At 34.4% G+C, this 18743-nt stretch overlaps 3 protein-coding genes and 1 long non-coding RNA gene across 4 annotated transcripts; 2 read left to right on the plus strand and 2 right to left on the minus strand.

Moving 5' to 3' along the window:
• Positions 1–2462: 2462 nt before the first annotated feature.
• LOC140818758 (late embryogenesis abundant protein At5g17165-like) lies at positions 2463–4460 on the plus strand. The gene is made up of 3 exons (XM_073178811.1): positions 2463–2678; positions 3122–3193; positions 4029–4460. The coding sequence occupies exons 1-3, from the start codon at positions 2590–2592 to the stop codon at positions 4288–4290; spliced, it is 423 nt and encodes a 140-aa protein (XP_073034912.1). The 5' UTR covers positions 2463–2589; the 3' UTR covers positions 4291–4460.
• Positions 4461–6191: 1731 nt separating this feature from the next.
• LOC140818744 (large ribosomal subunit protein eL13z-like) lies at positions 6192–8572 on the plus strand. The gene is made up of 5 exons (XM_073178798.1): positions 6192–6321; positions 6852–6967; positions 7231–7364; positions 7898–8056; positions 8146–8572. Exons 2-5 carry the CDS (start codon positions 6859–6861, stop codon positions 8365–8367), a joined length of 624 nt encoding a protein of 207 aa, XP_073034899.1. The 5' UTR covers positions 6192–6321; positions 6852–6858; the 3' UTR covers positions 8368–8572.
• Positions 8573–9218: 646 nt separating this feature from the next.
• Positions 9219–10161, minus strand: LOC140824468 (uncharacterized). The gene is made up of 3 exons (XR_012116353.1): positions 10051–10161; positions 9488–9888; positions 9219–9345 (listed from the first exon to the last, which is right to left on the minus strand). It is a non-coding gene; the product is annotated as an uncharacterized lncRNA (long non-coding RNA).
• A 731-nt stretch (positions 10162–10892) lies between these two features.
• On the minus strand, positions 10893–16133 carry LOC140818751 (transcription factor TGA2.2-like). The gene is given in 10 exon segments (XM_073178804.1): positions 10893–11369; positions 11558–11779; positions 11781–11804; positions 12043–12314; positions 13699–13753; positions 13848–13925; positions 14557–14616; positions 14693–14758; positions 15010–15202; positions 16041–16133. Coding segments are annotated over 9 exon segments (990 nt in total). The 5' UTR covers positions 15076–15202; positions 16041–16133; the 3' UTR covers positions 10893–11222.
• Positions 16134–18743: the final 2610 nt, after the last annotated feature.

Consider the following 18743-nt stretch of genomic DNA (forward strand, 5'->3'; position numbering starts at 1 on the left):
GATTTCTTATTTGGGTTATCAATGAAAAAATATATTACTTTTTATACTAAGAGTATTATTTTTTATTGTGAATATTGAAGGATCGTTCCGTCTCACAGATAAAGATTCGTGAGACCGTCTCCAATAGAACTACACAAATTAATTATATCACGTTTCGACAATCTAGCAAACTGAAATTTTTATGATACAAACATTAATAAATAAAAGCATAAATTTTTGAGTATAAACAAATGTCAAAAAGGATTTAATGTTAAAAGATTTATGCAAATATATAGTTGTATGTGACAAAATATAGAAAATTGTGATTATAGAATAATAATGAGACTATTTTCAACCTGGTGCAATCGCCATCAGTTTGTATCTCCAGCAGCTCTTTTTGGGGAGTTGGTGAAAATCCTCATCAAACATTATTGGGTTCCTCTAGCCACAAAATTTGGTATTATGTCTACAAAATGTGGTACATTTAATGTGAAAATGATGTACTAAAAAAGTCACCATATACTGAACACAAAAAAAAAAATCGACTGCTGGAAACTTTCCAGCAAGGCCAATTTCTCTTTTTTTTTTTTCCTTTTTTTATCAATCTTAATAATTTAATAAATAACTGAAATATAATATAATTTTTGAACAATGTTATAATGTAATATAATTATTTAATTACTCTAAGTATAGCCATTTATATTTCTGATATGAAATAGTTTTCTATATAAAAAATAATAATTATAATATTTGGAACAAGAATGAGCGAAAGTTGCTAAGTTCACATGGTTTCACTCAAAATCAGCTCACTCTCTGGAAATATCCTTCCATGGTGAAGATAACAGAGCTTACTGGTCATACATTTAGGGTTCCCTTCATGGCACATGTAATAACCGATTCGATTAAGAGAAGGTCTCTTGTGAGACGATCTCACATATCTTTATTTGTGAAACGGATCAACCCTACCGATATTCACAATAAAAAGTAATACCTTTAGCATAAAAAGTAATATTTTTTTATGGATGACCCAAATAAGATATATGTCTCATAAAATACGACTCATGATACTATCTCATACAAGTTTTTACCTTCGATTAATGTATCTTGAATACTTAATTTCTCAATTAATTCACACTCACAATTATGATTGCACAGTGGCACCTGCAGCAGGTGATTAAACTCTTAGATTTTGGAATGTTTTTGGGACACCCGAAGTGTCGAGCAGCAAGCCTGCACCGAATTGAAGGCAAATGTGGAGCCATTTGCACACTTGAATCGCATTAGATGATTCAATTGTATTAATTGGCTTGACTGCCACCGCTGTAATTGAACTGATTTACTCTTTTTTTAAAACGTATATTTTGTAGGCATGGCAAAGTCACTCTTCGTGACAATTATTACAGAGATGAACTTGTATATTAAGTTAGTTATTTTAAGTAGGAAAATCCCATAATAATGCAATTAAGATAAGGATATTTGACTTGCAAAAAAATATGTATTACCTTTATAACAAACACATTTGAGTCCCATTCTCACCCATTTCTTGGGTGTTCGGTTGGAGGTTGAAAATGCTGGCATTAATTATATATCATATTTTCTTAGCAAATATTTTAGGAATATTCTTCCTGCCTGTCGGCATATACTCTGTATTATATTATAATATAATAAATATTTCACAAAACCCCAGTGGATCACAAAAAAAGTCAAAACATTTCCATTGCCATCTTCACTTATTGCCGTTCCACCGGGTGGTACCTCCATAATGGGGAAACGTATAGTCGTATAACATAGTAAAATATAGAGGGCAAAAACTTACGTGAGACGATCTCACGAGTCGTATTTGTGCTCTTATTTAGGTTATCCATGAAAAAATATTATTTTTATGATAAGAGTATTACTTTTTATTGTGAATATGAGTAGGATTAACCCGTCTCACATATTAGTATCGTGAGACGGTCTCACATGAGAACCACTCAATTTAAAGTAAGTCTTTTGTGAGACGATCTCACGAATCTTTATCTATGAGATGGATCAACATTATCGATATTCACAATAAAAGTAATACTCTTAGCATAAAAAGTAATATTTTTACATAGATGATCCAAATAAGAGATCTGTCTCACAAAATACGACCTGTGAGATCATCTCACATAAATTTTTATCTAAAATTTATATACATCTTGTCCCACATCCCACCTAAAATTCAATATTATATATTATCTTTGGCAATTATATTACATTACTGGAGAAATTATTTAATGACAAGATAATTTTTTTTTTGAGAATCATTCATTAATCATCGAGATTGATTGAAGGGATATTATCAAGATAATGATAAGTCGATGTCCACCTATCTACAGAAACCCGTTAACGGACTCCGTTAAGAATGACGGTTACAGTACGAATATCCGACGGCGCTCGGTCTTTCCGTAGTACGGGGTAGGTGTGAGTTGGGGGGACGAAAAGATATGGGGATGGGCACATGACAAAAAAACACCCACTCTTCTTCTTACTGTTATTATCACTATACCAGTCAAATCCTCTTCCCTGTCTCCCTAATCTATCTCTCAAATTCACCATTTCTCCCAGAGAAAAATTGTGTTTGATTTTATGGCTGCTAATTTTCAGAGTCGAGGATTGGCGAGCTTCAGTAAGCAACTTGTCAGCCGGGTCCGTTCCCGCGATTCTACCGTAATCAGGTCAGTCTGTGTTGTTTTTTTAGCTTCTTATTCTGTATGTAGTTGCTGTGTTGTTAGTTCAATAGCTGATTTTGTAGAGACTTTGTTGTTTCATGTGAATGTTGGTTACATTTGGAGATTGGATGTGTGGCTGACCGGATTTTCACTTTTTTGTTTGGTTTCGCGGGGATCGGAGTTTTTTTGTGTGGTTATTTGGAGTTTATTTCGATTTTTTATCTGGTTTTCGAGATTGAATGCCTGAGATTGTCCCGGTTTCAAGGATCTGTACGGCCGTCGACCGTCACTTGATGTTGCTCTCAACTTAGCCTTATCTGCTCGCTGATTCCTGTGTACTTGTGTTGAGATTGGTGCTGGAAATATATTTAATTTCAGTCGGTGATGGAATTTGCATGTGCTACCAGTTCTTCTGATGTTCATTTCACTTATTTTGACTTTTAACCCAGAATTTACGGTTTTGCTGACGGAGATTCTCTACGGTATCGATACATTAACAACCTATCAGATTATAGTAATTGGTATGACAATAGATTGGTGGTCTTCTCTGTTTGCTCAACTGCCCCACCCATCATCTTTGTGCTCTTATGGGGAATATTTTTATTTTATTTGATTAAATTTTAATATATTTTCAAGAAATTGTAACTGCTTGACATCAGTAAAAATATAAATGGATTTAAATAAGATGCTTACTGGCTAATCAGTTAGAGAGGTTATATCGTTGCACTGTTTCGACAAAATGTTGATTAGGTATCTATCAGGGATAGGATGAAAATATAAAAAGATGGGCACATTGTGTATTAGCCGAGACATGTGGAGGTGTCGACCTCTCCACATTATTTATGCGGGGCTGATTATCGGTGCCTTTATTATGAATTATGATTCGTCTAATTCACGAGAGGTGACAAAATATGACCCTTCGGATATTTGACAAACATGTTTGGTAAGTTAGTGAACCAAAATGGCTTTTGTATTTCTCATGTTTGGCTTGAGTATTTTGATAAAGTTTGGTTGTTTGGCAGTCTGTTTTTGGGTTGAGAGCTGATTTGGTCCCACTCTTAAACATCTCCCATATTCGTGTCATAACCAGACCACCTACCTTTCATATGCACGTCTGCTACTCAACCACTTGCCTTTTTCAATCTCACACACGCAGAGTATGCTTTATATGGTGGAAAGTAAGTGATGCCTGTTGCATAGTTTCGTACCTTTTTATTAGTACCCTGTACTGTATTAGGAAACGAACTAAATCCAGCTTTATCCTGTTCAACTCTATCATATTAACTTCAGTTCTCACTTCCTCCAGCGTCTTTTAAGTTTGGCAGTATATACTGAATTGATCTAATGATAATCTAGGAGAGGTGTGCACGTTTCAACCTACGACAAGAACCCAGACGAGGATCATTCTCACTCTGCTGTGGTTCCAGACAACGTGATCCCATCTCAAACTCAACAATATTGGGCTCCTCACCCAAAGACCGGGGTATTCGGCCCTGCAAAAGAAGGACCAGCCTTGGCAGATGAGGATGGTGGTTCGAATGGCGGCACGGATTCAGTACTAGAGCAAAAGGCCTTCTTCCGTCCTCTGGAGGACTTGGACAAGCCACACCACCCTTGACTCGATGAAAGAAGTATCGTTCCACCCAAGCGTAATAAGTATTTGAACATGTGTTAAGTTTTTGCCGTACTACTCTCTCGATATGTACAAAGATTTTAGTAGCATAATAACAACTGCGTTTCAATATTTTGAGTGTGTAATACGGGTGGATATGGAGTTGGTTTTTGTTATCTGTGGATGAAAATGAGTTCACAATGGGCTTAAAAATGGTTCTTTCTCCCCATCCCCATGAGATTTTTTTTTTTTTTTTTTGAAGCTCCCCATGAGCTATTATTAAATATTAATAAAAACAACTCGGACTTTACTTCCTATGTGATTAAATTGTCACAATTTCTCAATAAGATGCCTGCATCGAAATAGAAATAGATAAGATGCAACGTACGATATTTTTACATTATTTGTCTTTATTAAATTGAGATGAAATTGTCTGTATTGTCCAATCGGATAGCGGCGAAGACAAGGTTCTGGAAGGGAACATGTCGGTACCCATAACTTTTTATAAAATTGTTTCACATAGTAGGGGATTACTTTTATATGAATTTGTGCTTGTAATAATAATTACAAGTAAACAAAGAAAGAAACAATAACGCAACAAACTTACAATAAGCTGCTGGGTTCTATTCCATCCGTAATGATGAGAGAAGAAATACAGGCAAGCACCAACCAAAGAAGAACCGATGCATCAGAAGCAATGCATCATAAATGAATTCAAGATTTGAATCACGTAAGCATTTTTAGATAAATTCCACTCTTTATCTGGTCAATTAGATGAGCTAGATTTTGTATTTATGCTCAAGAGTGGATCATTATGATGACGACGTTATACCAAATCGCGTGAAAATTAAACCTTTGACTAACAAATACCCATTTTCCTTCATCAGTCTCAATCATACAAATATAATGAATCCACCTCAAGTGCCAAAGGCTAGTAATAAAAGCTCTAACTCATTTAAGTTGTGAGTAGGTCACCTTGTCGAATACCTCTCTTTCTGATAAAGTATCCATGGTAAGAACTATTAAATACTATAGAGTACGACGTAGAAGATACACATTCTATTACCCAGCCAATGAATTTCGGTGGAAAATTTATAAGAATAAGAACTTCTCGCAAGAACTCTCAGTCCACTATGTCATAAGTTTTTTTTTTTTATGTCAACTTTCAATATGCATCTAGGGGATCTTGAGGTTTTGTACTCGATCTCTACGATGTATGTCTCGTTCGTCTGAATTTGGTTTCCACCCAAAGTGTAGTAATCTTCATATCACCCACCTTGTTTATGCGAATGATTTGCTGTTATTATCGCGTGGTGATGTTCGTAGTGTCTCTTGGCTTTTGAGTTGTTTGAATGATTTTGAAGATATGGCCGGACATGTTCTTGAACAAAATTATACGCATTATTAAAGCTAAATGTGTGAAACAAAATTTTGGAATTGAGAAAAAATACTTCACATCTCATCTACATATGTGAAATTTGTCGAACTGGTATGTAGATGTAATAAAAAATAATATTTTTCACATAAAAATAATATTTTTATTGGTTAACTTGGATTGGTGATCTGTATCATAAAATTTACTAATAAGATGGTCTCACAATTTTTTTGTGAAAATTAAATATTTATTCATCAATCGCAGAATTATTAGAGCCTGAAATAAAGCATTCGAGGTTAACAGACGAGATAACTGTGTACAGCAATTATTTTTATTTTCATTTCTATTTTACTGAATTATTTTTTTTAGAGAAAAAATAGAAAGTAATAAATTAACATCGTTTTATGACTTTATTTATATGCTAAAGTAAAATGTTACGTGTTAAAAAGATATACGTATGTCTCTCAGCTCAGAATGGATCATATAAATGTGGGCTTCCATTAGGCCCACACGAAATGGATCGTGAATAAAGTCATTGAACCAAAAAATCATTTCGGCCCAACAACCCCTAAAACTGCAAACATAACTCCATATCAACCTCAAACCCTAAGATCTGAGCAGCTGAGACTCAAGGACTGCCTCGTCCCGTTCCCTCTGAGCTGGTACGCCGAAAACCTAAAGTCTAAACATTTGTCTATTTCCTGCAATTTTTGTTGGGGAATGGCGTTTAGTAAACCAGGATTGCTATTTTTGTTCCCGGATTTTGTGTCAATCATTTTAATATTACTTCTATGTCAATATTCAGCGCGTTGTTGGCTTGATTATAGGTTTTTTTTTCCAGATTAGGTTTTTATTGATGATGCTATTGGAATTGTTTTGTTTTATGTTTCGTTATTTTTTTTGCTGGTGTCATTTTACCGAATGTGTTATTTATCTGTTTCGTCGGTACAAGAAAACGTGAGATGTTGTTTATAGGTGCGAGGTTGATGGATTTTATATTGAAATCATTTTTGGTTTGTCTTCTGTTGGGTTCATTCAGCCTGTCTGCAGATGAAGTTGACCCGTGACCTATTTTTGTAATAATTTACTTTTCTCGCAAACTCTGATCTGCTTAGCTGACGGATAGTTTTTGTTTAAACTTCAAACTGTCTACGACAGTAGAGTTGAAATTTACTATGTTTACTTGTTTTAGGTAGACCATGGTTAAGCACAACAACGTCATTCCAAATGGGCATTTCAGGAAGCATTGGCAGAACAATGTTAGAACCTGGTTCAACCAGCCTGCCCGCAAGACGAGGAGACGAATTGGTAACCATCTGTCTTGATATTACCTACCAATATTTTGTTTGGAAAAATGAGGTAGCCGTTTTACCCACCCGTACTAGTTTGGGACCAAATCTAGGATGATATAACATCATAATACTTCTCGGTGTATTTCTGCATTTGTTTTAATTTTGTGCCTCTTGTGCCTTACCAATGGTAAGCTTTACTAATGAAACTAACGGTTTAATCTTGTTCTTTTGCATCTTCCTTCAGCGTGGTTTAATCTTGTTTTATGCATCTTCTTTCAGCAAGGCAGAAGAAAGCTGTGAAGATCTTCCCCAGGCCTACTGCTGGCCCCCTTCGCCCAATTGTTCATGGACAGACACTGAAGTATAACATGAAAGTCAGAGCCGGTAGAGGCTTTTCTCTCGAGGAGCTTAAGGTAGCTTCCTTTCGCTAATTCTATATAGTGCTTGGTTCTCATGTTATTTTAGTTAATAGAAAATTTATATTTGATCTGATTGAGATTGACTGAACAACAATTATACACGAGTTTGTCCAATATTCTGTCCATGTTATTGTATCTCTAGTGATGATATCTATTCAATCTCATCGTTGGAAGTTATTGCTGTTTGATTTCATGATGTTTTCTATTTCTGTTTCTCTTCTGGTGAATGGAGCTTGATTTGTTTTAGTTAATAGAAAATGTATATTTGAACTGGCTGAGATTGATTGAACAACGATTAAACACAAGTTTGTCCATGTTATTCTATTCCTCTAGTGATGATATCTATTCGATGTCGTCGGAAGTTATTGCTGTTTGATTTCTGTTTCCTTTTGGTGATTTGAGCTTGATTCGTTGTGACAGTTGTTATTGTGACCCTCATGACACCAATTTATTGGTTGTTCCCTCATCCTTTGACCATTTTAAATCCGAAGTGATGATTTGATCTCTGTTGGATTTGTCTCAACCAGGCTGCTGGCATTCCGAAGAAGTTTGCCCCTACCATTGGTATCTCTGTGGATCATCGACGCCGAAATCAATCTTTGGAGGGTTTTCAGACTAATGTTCAGAGGCTGAAGACATACAAGGCCAAGCTTGTTGTCTTCCCTAGACGCACTCGCAAATTTAAGGTATATAATATAATAATTATGTTTGAAAATCATTAAAGATTATTGTCTGTTACCTCAGATCTCTCAAACATGGTTCTCTCTCCCCACAGGCTGGTGATTCTACAGTCGAGGAGTTGGCCACAGCCACCCAAGTGGCAGGTCAATACATGCCGATTCCATGTGAAAAGCCCACTGTGGAGCTTGTTAAGGTGACAGCAGATATGAAATCATTCAAGGCATACGACAAGCTGCGTCTGGAGCGTGCTAATGAACGTCACGTTGGCGTTAGGGCAAAGAGAGCGGCCGAAGCTGAGAAAGAAGAGAAGAAATAGAGTAAGTTCTGGTGACCGTAATATCTGGATCCGTTTTGTTTCTGTATTCGAGTCTGAATCAAAGACTTAAGGATTTCATTCAAATTGTTAGTTCAGACTGGGCAGGCGCTTGGATTATCTTTTTCCCGAGACAGTCTTTACATTATTCTATTACATGTCCATGGCTCTATTTAGTGAATTTTCCGAATTTGATTTTTTCCCTTTATCTAGTCCTCTCGATTTCTGTTCATCCAAGCGCAAATACTTGTAAAATTTCAATTTGATTTATTTGCCATCTGAGCATCAAGTTTTGACAAAGTGAAGCACTATTTGTGGTTTCTACTGCCAAACTTGGTTGGTTGCGTGGAGCCAATACGAAGATAGTTGGATGGCATATGATATTCTTGGTAGATTCTTGTAATGCTAATGTGGTTCTATTTTCAAGGAGAAAAAAAACCAAAAGCTTAAATGTGTCACAATTATCAAGTACAGGGTCATCGTGGATTCGATTTATTTATTCAGTGTTTAAAAATGTCCTAGTATAATTATTCACCTCATTTTAGTAGCCAATTAATTGTATATCAATATTTTTTTTAACAAATAATAAATGATCCTGAGGACAAAGACCATATGGAATGATTTTGTTCCTGTTTAAGAAAACATTTGCATTAAACATTCCTGAAAACAAACTTTAAGCAGCATTCAGTTCTCCAGGCTTCAATACAATACTGTAGAAAACATAACTAATCCACTTTCAGAGTTCAGACAGCGCAGATAGGAAATCCGCAACCTACACAAAAATGGTCCTTAGATGTGCAAATAAGGATGAGCCTAAAGCAGCAATACATCCAAAGCAACGGTAAAAAACAAAAAAGAAGAAAAAGAACACTGAGAGGAAAACTAATAATAGTAAACAACAGAAGAGAAAAAGAGCTCCTTACACGAGCTGTCCATGTTTTCTTGGTGTTCTATTGCCACTGTTCCCGGTGTCCTTTGTTCCTGCATAGTAACAAATCAAACAACTCTTACTTCCATCCATAAATACAATAAAAAAACTCATTCATAATAAGCCCTTTTCCCCTCTGTCCTCCCTTATCTCTTGTAGGAAAATGACGAAAAGTATACCGACAAATGTTCGTACCTATAAATGCGGGCGGACGCACCACCTTGGGCAAGGAAGGGTGAGGGAAGTAACTCAACTTCAAATTTAGAAAAACTACACAAATTTAATATTTCTTTTAATTTTTGCCAGTGTGCCCCTCTCCCTTCCTTCAGTACCTTTCCCTGTCCACCAGTAACGTAAAACGCAACTTAAAAAATTAAAAATAAAAACCTTCTTTCACATGGTCATCATTTTTCTGCCTCTTCCTGTCTAGTGTTCGCTTTACATTCTTGGTTTTCTCAGGAGACTTCCCTTTGATAAGCTTACCAACCGTAGACTCTCTTCCATCACCATCATCATCAATATCTGAAATGCGCGAGGCTTGTTTCTTAAACAAGTTACTTAGATTGATAATGTCGTCGTCTCCATCGCTTGAAAGGCTGTACCGAAACTAGCGGTAAGTTCGGAAAACTACGAAGATGCATAATTTCGAGCAGAAAATCTAAGAAGCGATAATGATCCTATTCTTAATTCATTTACCTGCTGCACGAAGGTTGCTTGATTTTGGAAGAAATTACAGTATATACAAGAGAAAAAATTACCTGGAAAGAGCGCAGTCAGTCCGGCGAATCTTCCCTCGAGTTGCTCATCGAAAGCAAACTGCAACGAAGATTTTCAAACCGATGCGAGTTTATATTCTTTTTTCGTTTTTGTCTATTTTTTTTTATCAAATCAAGAGCAATTAATTACAATAACAAATTCAATTTTTTTAAAAAATAATTTTATAATCATACCGTGAACAGTAAACTAACTAGATAATATGTTTTTCTATGTACTCTAATTTTAAAATTTTCATATATATTTTGGACACGTTTAAAACTCAAACCTATCAATTTTGTGAAATATATTTTTATTATGAATTTTTTTTTGTGATTTAACTTAAATTTCTTTATGAAATATTATTTAAAAAAAATTCTTTCTGTAATATCATACTAGTTTTAATACTCTTTTCTTTTTCTTACGTCAAACCGTGTGCCTCAATGATTCAAATAAACCATTACATACCACCAATGTTTTTCACGTTCTTCCAATAGTTCTTTGTTTTCTCATTTTCATAAAATAGTTGTATTTTTATTTTAACTAAGAGCAGTCATTTGAATTAAATTATTTTAAATAAAATGTGTGTTTATATATATATATATATATATATATATATATATATATATATATATATATATATATATATATATATATATATATATCAACTATTTTTATTTTAACTAAGAGCAGTCATTTGAATTAAATTATTTTAAATAAAATGTGTATTTTTATTTTAACTAAGAGCAGTCATTTGAATTAAATTATTTTAAATAAAATGTGTGTTTATATGTGTGTATATATATATATATATATATATATATATATATATAATCTAACAATAAAATTAGCATGAGCAAGCAAACTCACCTCGTAATTAACTGCAGCATTCAACAAATCTGTTCTATTTTTATGTTGAGAAAAATAGACTATAAAACAATCAATTACTACAACTAACTCAGCTACAAATTATCATACAACACGAGAATCGTTAATACAAACGCTAGTTTGAAGGCTGACAGCGACAGACAATGTTAGACACATGAAGAACACTGATTTCATTTGGACTGTCGGTTTTGCTTACATCGGACCTCAGCATAGATTTGTAAAACTGTTGTCTGTAACACAACACTCTAGTATCTTCCACCCGTGCATCAAGTTAAAAAATAAATTGTTGTTATTCCCGAGGGCGAGCAAGCCAGAGAGAACTGAGGGCTCGAAGTCTAGAGAAGTAATCGCTTATGGCAAGGAGAGCACGAGCAGATTGGCGAGTTGTAAGTATATGATGCATTTGTTGGAGTGTCTGCTGCCGCAAATTATCTGCCTGTAATAGAAAGAAAATAGCACATCACATATAAGGAAAAATGGAGTAGAGTGGCAACTGTCAATTAACACACCTCACATTGCTAGCCTATCAGCCACACGATAAATGGTACATAAGATATTCCACACCAAAGTGGGAGTGCAACAAAGGTGCCCATAAACACTAATGAAACAAAAGAAAATGATCACCTGGCGAATGAAGCCCTCGAGCGTTCCCAACTTTCCCATAGCCATTGCCATTTGACCCATATAGTTAGCCACATTGCCGGATGAACCTGAGGGGCCAAGAGAACCAGCTAATGTCTCAGCCAAGGACTGCTGCAATGCCTCCATTCCTTGTGACAAAGAATCTTCAGCCTGCTGAGAAGACTGTTGCAAGTTGTTGAGGGCCAATATCTGATGCTCACTCAACTGGTTCTAACTGATTCATAAGAAGCTGCAACAAACAACTTCAAATTCGTAGTTTTATATAGAGAAGTTTATTGCCAGGTTCCTGCTCTTGTTGCCCTTTCACTTCTTGTCTATTGACATCACATACCAACGTATACTAGTTTCTTATGTTCTTCAATGATAGTGTTTAAGGCATGAGAAACGACATTACATGCACATTTTTTGCCTAATTCGGATGTTAGAGAAGTTGCAGAGAACAGACATACAAAGACCTCAAACATTACCTTGAGAAGTTCGGATGAACGAAATCCACCCAGCCAAAGGAAGCATCTTTCTGCTGGAGTTTTCCACATGCCCGACAAGATGTGAAAGACATCAGCTTTTGCAGCATCGCCTTTGATCCTGAAAATATCATCATACTGTGCTACAATGCCCTCCACGATTATGCGAAGTTCACCATCACCCGCATGCGAATTAACAGCACCTCTTAGCTCATTAATTCGCCGGTTGTTCTCCTCCAGCCACCGTGCATATTCAACATCAAAAGCTAAAGCACCTGGTAATATGGAGTCTAACTATAATGGCATACAGGCTCCAAATAGCTCAAATCAACGTGCAATATTACAAGTATATTTTTAGGTATCTAGTCACCGAGAAACAAAAACAGTCAACTTCAATAAAGGATAAAAGATAAATGTTGCCTCGCCAAAATGATGTTCTTTTGTTGAAAAGAATGAATGGACAAAAAGCATGTCGTATCAACGGATAGTTATGAGGATATTTCATTCTTATCGGATTGGTATAAAACTTTGTTTGAATTCTTGGAACGGAACAAATTTGGTCGAATGAATCCTCGTGAGGTGATTCTATATTATTTTAATGAATCTTCTGTGATAAACTTGTCATTTTATTCATACCCTTGTACAGGAGTTTAAATATTCTAATACTAAAAAAATCGAGACACAATAATCTTTCCTGAATCCTTAATTTAGGAATTAAAATTTGCAATGTTAGATCCTTCAGGCATCTTAAATATGATTCAGTAAAGGTATAGTGAATTTCTTAAACAAGCATATTACTCGGAGAAATTCATTTCTCGTAGCAGAAAAATGTAAAGCAAGTTCAAAAGAAAAATTAAATAGTAGTTTAGCGTTACCAAGAAAAGAGTGTAAGCTACATGTTCTGATCTACATGGGAGATCATTAACATTTTATTTTATGTTTCACTCCATATTCTTCATAAAATGATCACCGAAGTTGGTTTCTTTGGTGCCAAGAGGTTAAATATTATTTCCAGGCAGCAGCTCGTCGCCTTAATTCTTAAGGCCTAAAAGAAAAACTAAATAACATCTACAGTCAAATTGGCACGGGTCAACAGCAGTTAGGCCAACCCATTGTTTCATTTCTTTAATAAGAAAACTCGTGATTATAAGTAATGATAGAAATGGCCCTAGAGCAGGAAACGATCTAACAACTGAACATTTCCCCTCTCCCTAGCATAAGTAGCTACCCATTTCATTCCTTTGTCCCTGCAAAAAACAACCACCTTCTCTCCCCCTTTGTAGATCCTCCTAAAGTAAATTTTTTAGTACAGGAGACATACAACGTTCATCATTACACCAACTACAAGTTATGCCAAAAATTAGTTCATAGAATGAGGAGAAAAACTTGAAGCGCAATGCTCGTTTAGCAACTTCTCTGCCTCATCCACAACGTAATCAAATCCAGTAGCACTTTCCACACAATAAGATCTAGGTCCATTTTAAATCCCTACTTCCATTTTCCCTCTATCCTCATGTCTCTAGATTTCAATGCACAATTTCCAGAATAATTTAAAATTAAACAACAAAGTATAAGCCATCACATAGTTTTTTGTTCTCTGACTTCAAACAAGAAAATATGTGAAATAAGAATCAGAAGCTCAAATCAAGATTATCATACCATTGCCCCCGCCACTTGCTTGAGATTGATCTCCTGAGCTCGAAATAAATATCCCCTTCAGGGAAAAAAAACTGCATTCACTAATTTGAAAAACAGTGTAGACTTCTACATGCAAAATCTGTAAACTTTATGTAAAAGTAGCACAACACCTGCTGCCTAGCCCTTTGAAGTTCTTGCTCAAGTTGTGTCAATTTCATTCTGCTGCTCTCGAGCTGTTGAACATATGCCTAAATGCCATATAAAGAATGAAGAACAAATTATGTAAAACATAACTAAAATGGGACCAGAAAATAAACCAAAGATACTTAAAAAGATCCCCAGAGAATCATACAGAAATACAACATTTATGAATCTAATATGTAGTAGTTGTACGTTAAGCAATCCTAAAAACTAATTTTACATTAAAAGAAATGTGGTAATAAAACTAACCTTATTGAAAGTATAATAATTTCAATTACGAATAATTTTATTTACGCACACAATTTTTGTACTGAATAAAAAGTAAATATACTTAATTCCTTTTCCTAGCAATAATTTCAACTTGATTCATATGAATAACACTAGCATCTAACATAATGCTTTGTTATACTGGTCCTGATGCATTGTTTATCCCATTTTATCTTTCCATTATTTAAATCAACGTTATTAGAAACTATAGTAAGATAAATTGACTAAATCATAAACTACATCAAATAATATCAAAATAAGTATATATTATTGCAAAAGAAATTATTCATTATGCAAGCAGCATGTGTGCTATTTATTCATTGATATTTAATATGAAGGATCAAAAACAGTAAACATATCTCTAAGGAAAAACAATGGAAGATATAAATGATGCATTAATTAGATACCTACTTTTTTTCTTAAACGGCTTTTTCTTGCAGCTTCGCGATTTTGAGCAAGTCTGCGTAAAGTCTGCAAACGGTAACAGAGGTCATGCTTCTGGATTAAAAATAAATATGCATGTGGTTGTAGTTAAGGTCTAAAAAACCTTTTGATCTCTGGACTTATCACTGCCATCAGAAGCTACTAACACCTGCGACAGATTGTTTTGAAACTGCAGAAGAAAACAAATACCAACAACCATTCAATTGCAAATCTATTACGAGGAGGCAGTGAGCATTTAAGCACAAATTAATGCTGCATATTCATAGACACTTCAAATAAAACGTATTACATGTAAGCTAGAGAGAGAGAGAGAGAGAGAGAGAGAGAGAGTGTTTCTAGATTGCATCCTATGTATGCATCAGTGAAAGTCGAAAGAAAGGATTCCTCCATAAAATGTTGCCTAAGTATCAAGGAAATTACCCTCAAATCCCGATCTTCCGTATCAGCATCAGTTGAGGTATCAGTCCTAGGACTAACATCTGCCATTTGGACACGCCACAATCTCCTAGATTTATACTTCAATAAGAGTCCGAGTACGTGTATTCAATCTTTAGAAAAAGAAGTAGACCAGAGCCCAATTCGCTGAATATGGAACCAAACTTACGAAAGAACCCTGTAAAGAACAACAAAGTATTTCAATGACTAAATAACCAAAATTTATCAGGTTCGCACTTGGAGAAGGAGGAGGAGATAATGAAACATATATGTTTCATGATGAAGCTCTATTTCAAAGGTCATTCCAAGTAAGCTTGTTTTGTAGATATTTAGTCCTTAACTGCAGGTTTTATGGTTAAAAACTTTCTTGTGTCAAAACAAAAGAATACCAAACTAATAACATCGGCACTAGATATTTTGTAAACCAACTAAACAAAACCAGTTACAGTTTTTGTCCCTTTCCGTGACCATCTTTTTACCATTTCACAACTGTTCGAGGAATTTTTTCAAGCAAACACAGCACGTAAAAGAATAAAAAAACATGAAACTAGAAGATCTCAAGCAATACCACCAATTCCATCACGCTTAATTTATATTCAGCTCTTTTTCTTGCTTTACCCCCGAAAAAGTTCCCTTGATCGCCAACCAATAGCACGAAAAACATCAGAAACAAGACATCGATTCACAGCAATATTTCCGATACAAACAAATAAAGAAAAGTGCCCACAAAGCTCAATATCCAAAATTGACTTATTTTCCCAACCCACCCTTCCGAGATTCCAAGTTTACCTCTGGGTTTTTCTCCCAGACAAAGAAATATAACGACGGGGATAAAAAAAAAAAAAAAAAACAATCCGCCGATTGTGACTTGGTCAATTGCTTTTTCTCCATTTCCAATTTCACTTTCCGCAGGAAGCTTCGATGAGGTATTCCCTCCGCTTTTACCCGCAAAAAAGGGCCAAAATAATCCCAAAAACAGCAGCGCTTCTGACTTGAAAGAAGTATATAGAGATTACCTGATGCCTGAGAGAGCTTGCGACTACTGAGGAGAGCAGATTGAGAAATGGAAGTAGAAAATATTTTTCATTTTTGTCTTAATAATTAATTAAATAATAATAATGGTTGCATTAAAAGCGCACTTTGCCAGTTAAGTCATGTGATTATTTTTCAAAATAAAATTTCCCATCCCAACTCAATTATATATATATATACTAGTTATTATACACACGCGATGCATGTGTACAAATTTTTTTTTATCATTATCGATGAACTAAAGTGTAATTTGACAATTTATGGAGTGACTAAATTGATATTTAAATTGTTGAAATAAAAAAATAAAATAAAAATGTGTGTTGAAATTTAAAAAACAAAACAAAACAACAAAAAACAAAAATATAATATTAGTATTATATAAAGGTAAAATATGAAGGAAAAGTTGGTGTCCTCTTAGGTAGTTACTATCATGTGCTCAAACTTAATATAATAGTATATATATATATATATATATATATATATATATATATATATATATATATATATATGCTATATGACGGGTTAACTTATGCTACATCGAAAATGTTTCACACTTTATTTAAATATTTTTAAATCATGTGAATCTCTGGTATTTTTATAAAATTAAATATATATATTGATAATCCAAAAAGTAATAATATTTGATTACTATTCTTTGTCGAGGTGAGTGTATATATATTTAACGTGGATTTTAGTTGCAATACTTTGCAGAATGGACTATCGGAGGGTCGTCCAACCAACCAATAACACTCTAGCTTCGGCCCATCAAAATATTTGGATCAAAGGGCGACTCAAAATATTTGGGCCCTTTGTTCTGCTTTGTCCTATTCGTATTTGCAAATTTAGAATAATTGTCGGACGCATTATTTCACACACATTCCACTCTTACCAACAAATTTCACAAACTATGATCGAGCACACATTTAAAAATTAATTGACCAATGTAGTATCACGCTCTCCCCGTTTTAGTAAAATTTATAATTAGTGATTATAATTAGTGGTAATATAACTTAAATATATAACTATTATATCGCAAATTATTACTTACTCGATATATGTACTTGCTGTAATACATAAGAATAAACATCTGCTATTAGCTCTGACACCGAATTATAGGATCGATGATTTATCGTGTAAGATGTCTCACATCAGATAAAATAAGTTATTGAAAGTTGTATATATGGAATTGAGTAATAATCCTCTCTCTTGAGCTAGTTTTTGTTTTTTTGTTTTTTGTTTTTGGAGTTAGGCTCAAGTTCATTATCTTTGACATAATATCAGAGGACAAAATAATTGTTATGTTTGGACTTTTCTTATAGAACACCCATAAATGTCTTACAAAATCACGCTTCAGATATTTATTTTTGTAGGATGTGTTAGATGTCTCACATCGGTTGGATTTAAATTCTTATGAGTTGTATGTATGGACTCGAACAATCATTCATTGAACTAGTTTTTGAGGCGAAGTCGGTGTTGAAATTTTTCGAGCTTAATGAATTGAAATTAAGCAAAGGGAGATGAAGGAAAACTCGAACAAAACACGTAAACGAGAAAGAACTCGCACCTAAGAGTTTAATCGGAAGGGGAGGCGCAAAATGAGGCTCCCCATTTGGTGCTTGGAATTTCCAGGTATCTAACCAAGTGCTTCTTTTGGACGCCCATCGCTCCAACTGCAGCTTGAGAATTTCTGAGGCAACTAATCTGGCGGTTGGGTTCGTTCGATCCTAGGTGTGGGGGCAGTGCCCACACCCCATATCTATGGTCAGAAAAAATTCCAGTCCTTTGATGTATCCTTGCAGACACCTAGGTGCTAGAGGCTCTGTTTCATGAATAATTGTGAATCACTTTCGAATTTTTTGCGTTCTGTTCAAACAAATGGTGTCTTTTGATTTATTTCGTCGGACTTTTGGAACAAGAAACACCTCATATGTTGAAACAACGTATATATGAAGACAAAAAAAAAAAGAGAATCAAATATCATTTTCAAATATTTTTTTCTGATTCTTAAAAAATTCGTACTCATATTGTATTGAAGTTCTTTTTCCTTTCAAACAAAAGAAAGTTTATATCATTTTTGGTTGTGGAACTTGTGATTTAGTTTGTTATTATCACAAGTTAAAGTAGTTGTATTTTGTGAAAAGATTGATAAATTTCGAAAACACCAAGTACGAGCCAAAATCTTTTTAAAGAAATAATGTTCAACGGTAGCCTCAATTTTGTCATTCTTCATTGCTTTCTTCAAATATTTCTAAACAAATTTCACTAATATTTAGGTCCAAATTCGTAATATTACGAAAAACTTATAGTAATCCACCATGAATAACACACAGCAAAGATAATTTTTGTACCCATCGAACCAGTTTTCGTTAAATTCTAATACCCGATTTCTCACATGTCATGACTCGTATATATCAAGGATTTGTTTCTTCATACTTAGATTAATTAACGTGGGCCTATTTTTCCGTTACCTGCAAGATTTCAAAGGAACAGAGCAGATCACAATTCCAATGGAAAGGGAAACAGTGATTCAATCTATATTATCTGTATTATGTAAAAAAAAACAAAACAAAAGTAAAAATTTGTGTGAAACGATTTCACGGGGCATATTTTGTGAGACATGTCTCTTATTTGGGTCATCCATGAAAAAATATTAGTTTTTACGTTAAGAGTATTACTTTCTATTGTGA

The sequence above is a fragment of the Primulina eburnea genome, chromosome 2, assembly GCF_022965805.1.
Source record: "Primulina eburnea isolate SZY01 chromosome 2, ASM2296580v1, whole genome shotgun sequence".
In the NCBI taxonomy this organism is placed as follows: Eukaryota; Viridiplantae; Streptophyta; class Magnoliopsida; order Lamiales; family Gesneriaceae; genus Primulina; species Primulina eburnea.

Bases quoted from the DNA above. Each gene is read 5' to 3' on its own strand.
- LOC140818758 (XM_073178811.1), top strand. From the start codon at position 2,590: ATGGCTGCTAATTTTCAGAGTCGAGGATTGGCGAGCTTCAGTAAGCAA. The intron at 2,679-3,121 runs GTCAGTCTGTGT...CTTTTAACCCAG, and splicing joins CGCGATTCTACCGTAATCAG to AATTTACGGTTTTGCTGACG. The intron at 3,194-4,028 runs GTATGACAATAG...ATGATAATCTAG, and splicing joins CTATCAGATTATAGTAATTG to GAGAGGTGTGCACGTTTCAA.
- LOC140818744 (XM_073178798.1), top strand. From the start codon at position 6,859: ATGGTTAAGCACAACAACGTCATTCCAAATGGGCATTTCAGGAAGCAT. The intron at 7,365-7,897 runs GTAGCTTCCTTT...TGTCTCAACCAG, and splicing joins TTTCTCTCGAGGAGCTTAAG to GCTGCTGGCATTCCGAAGAA. The intron at 8,057-8,145 runs GTATATAATATA...CTCTCCCCACAG, and splicing joins GACGCACTCGCAAATTTAAG to GCTGGTGATTCTACAGTCGA.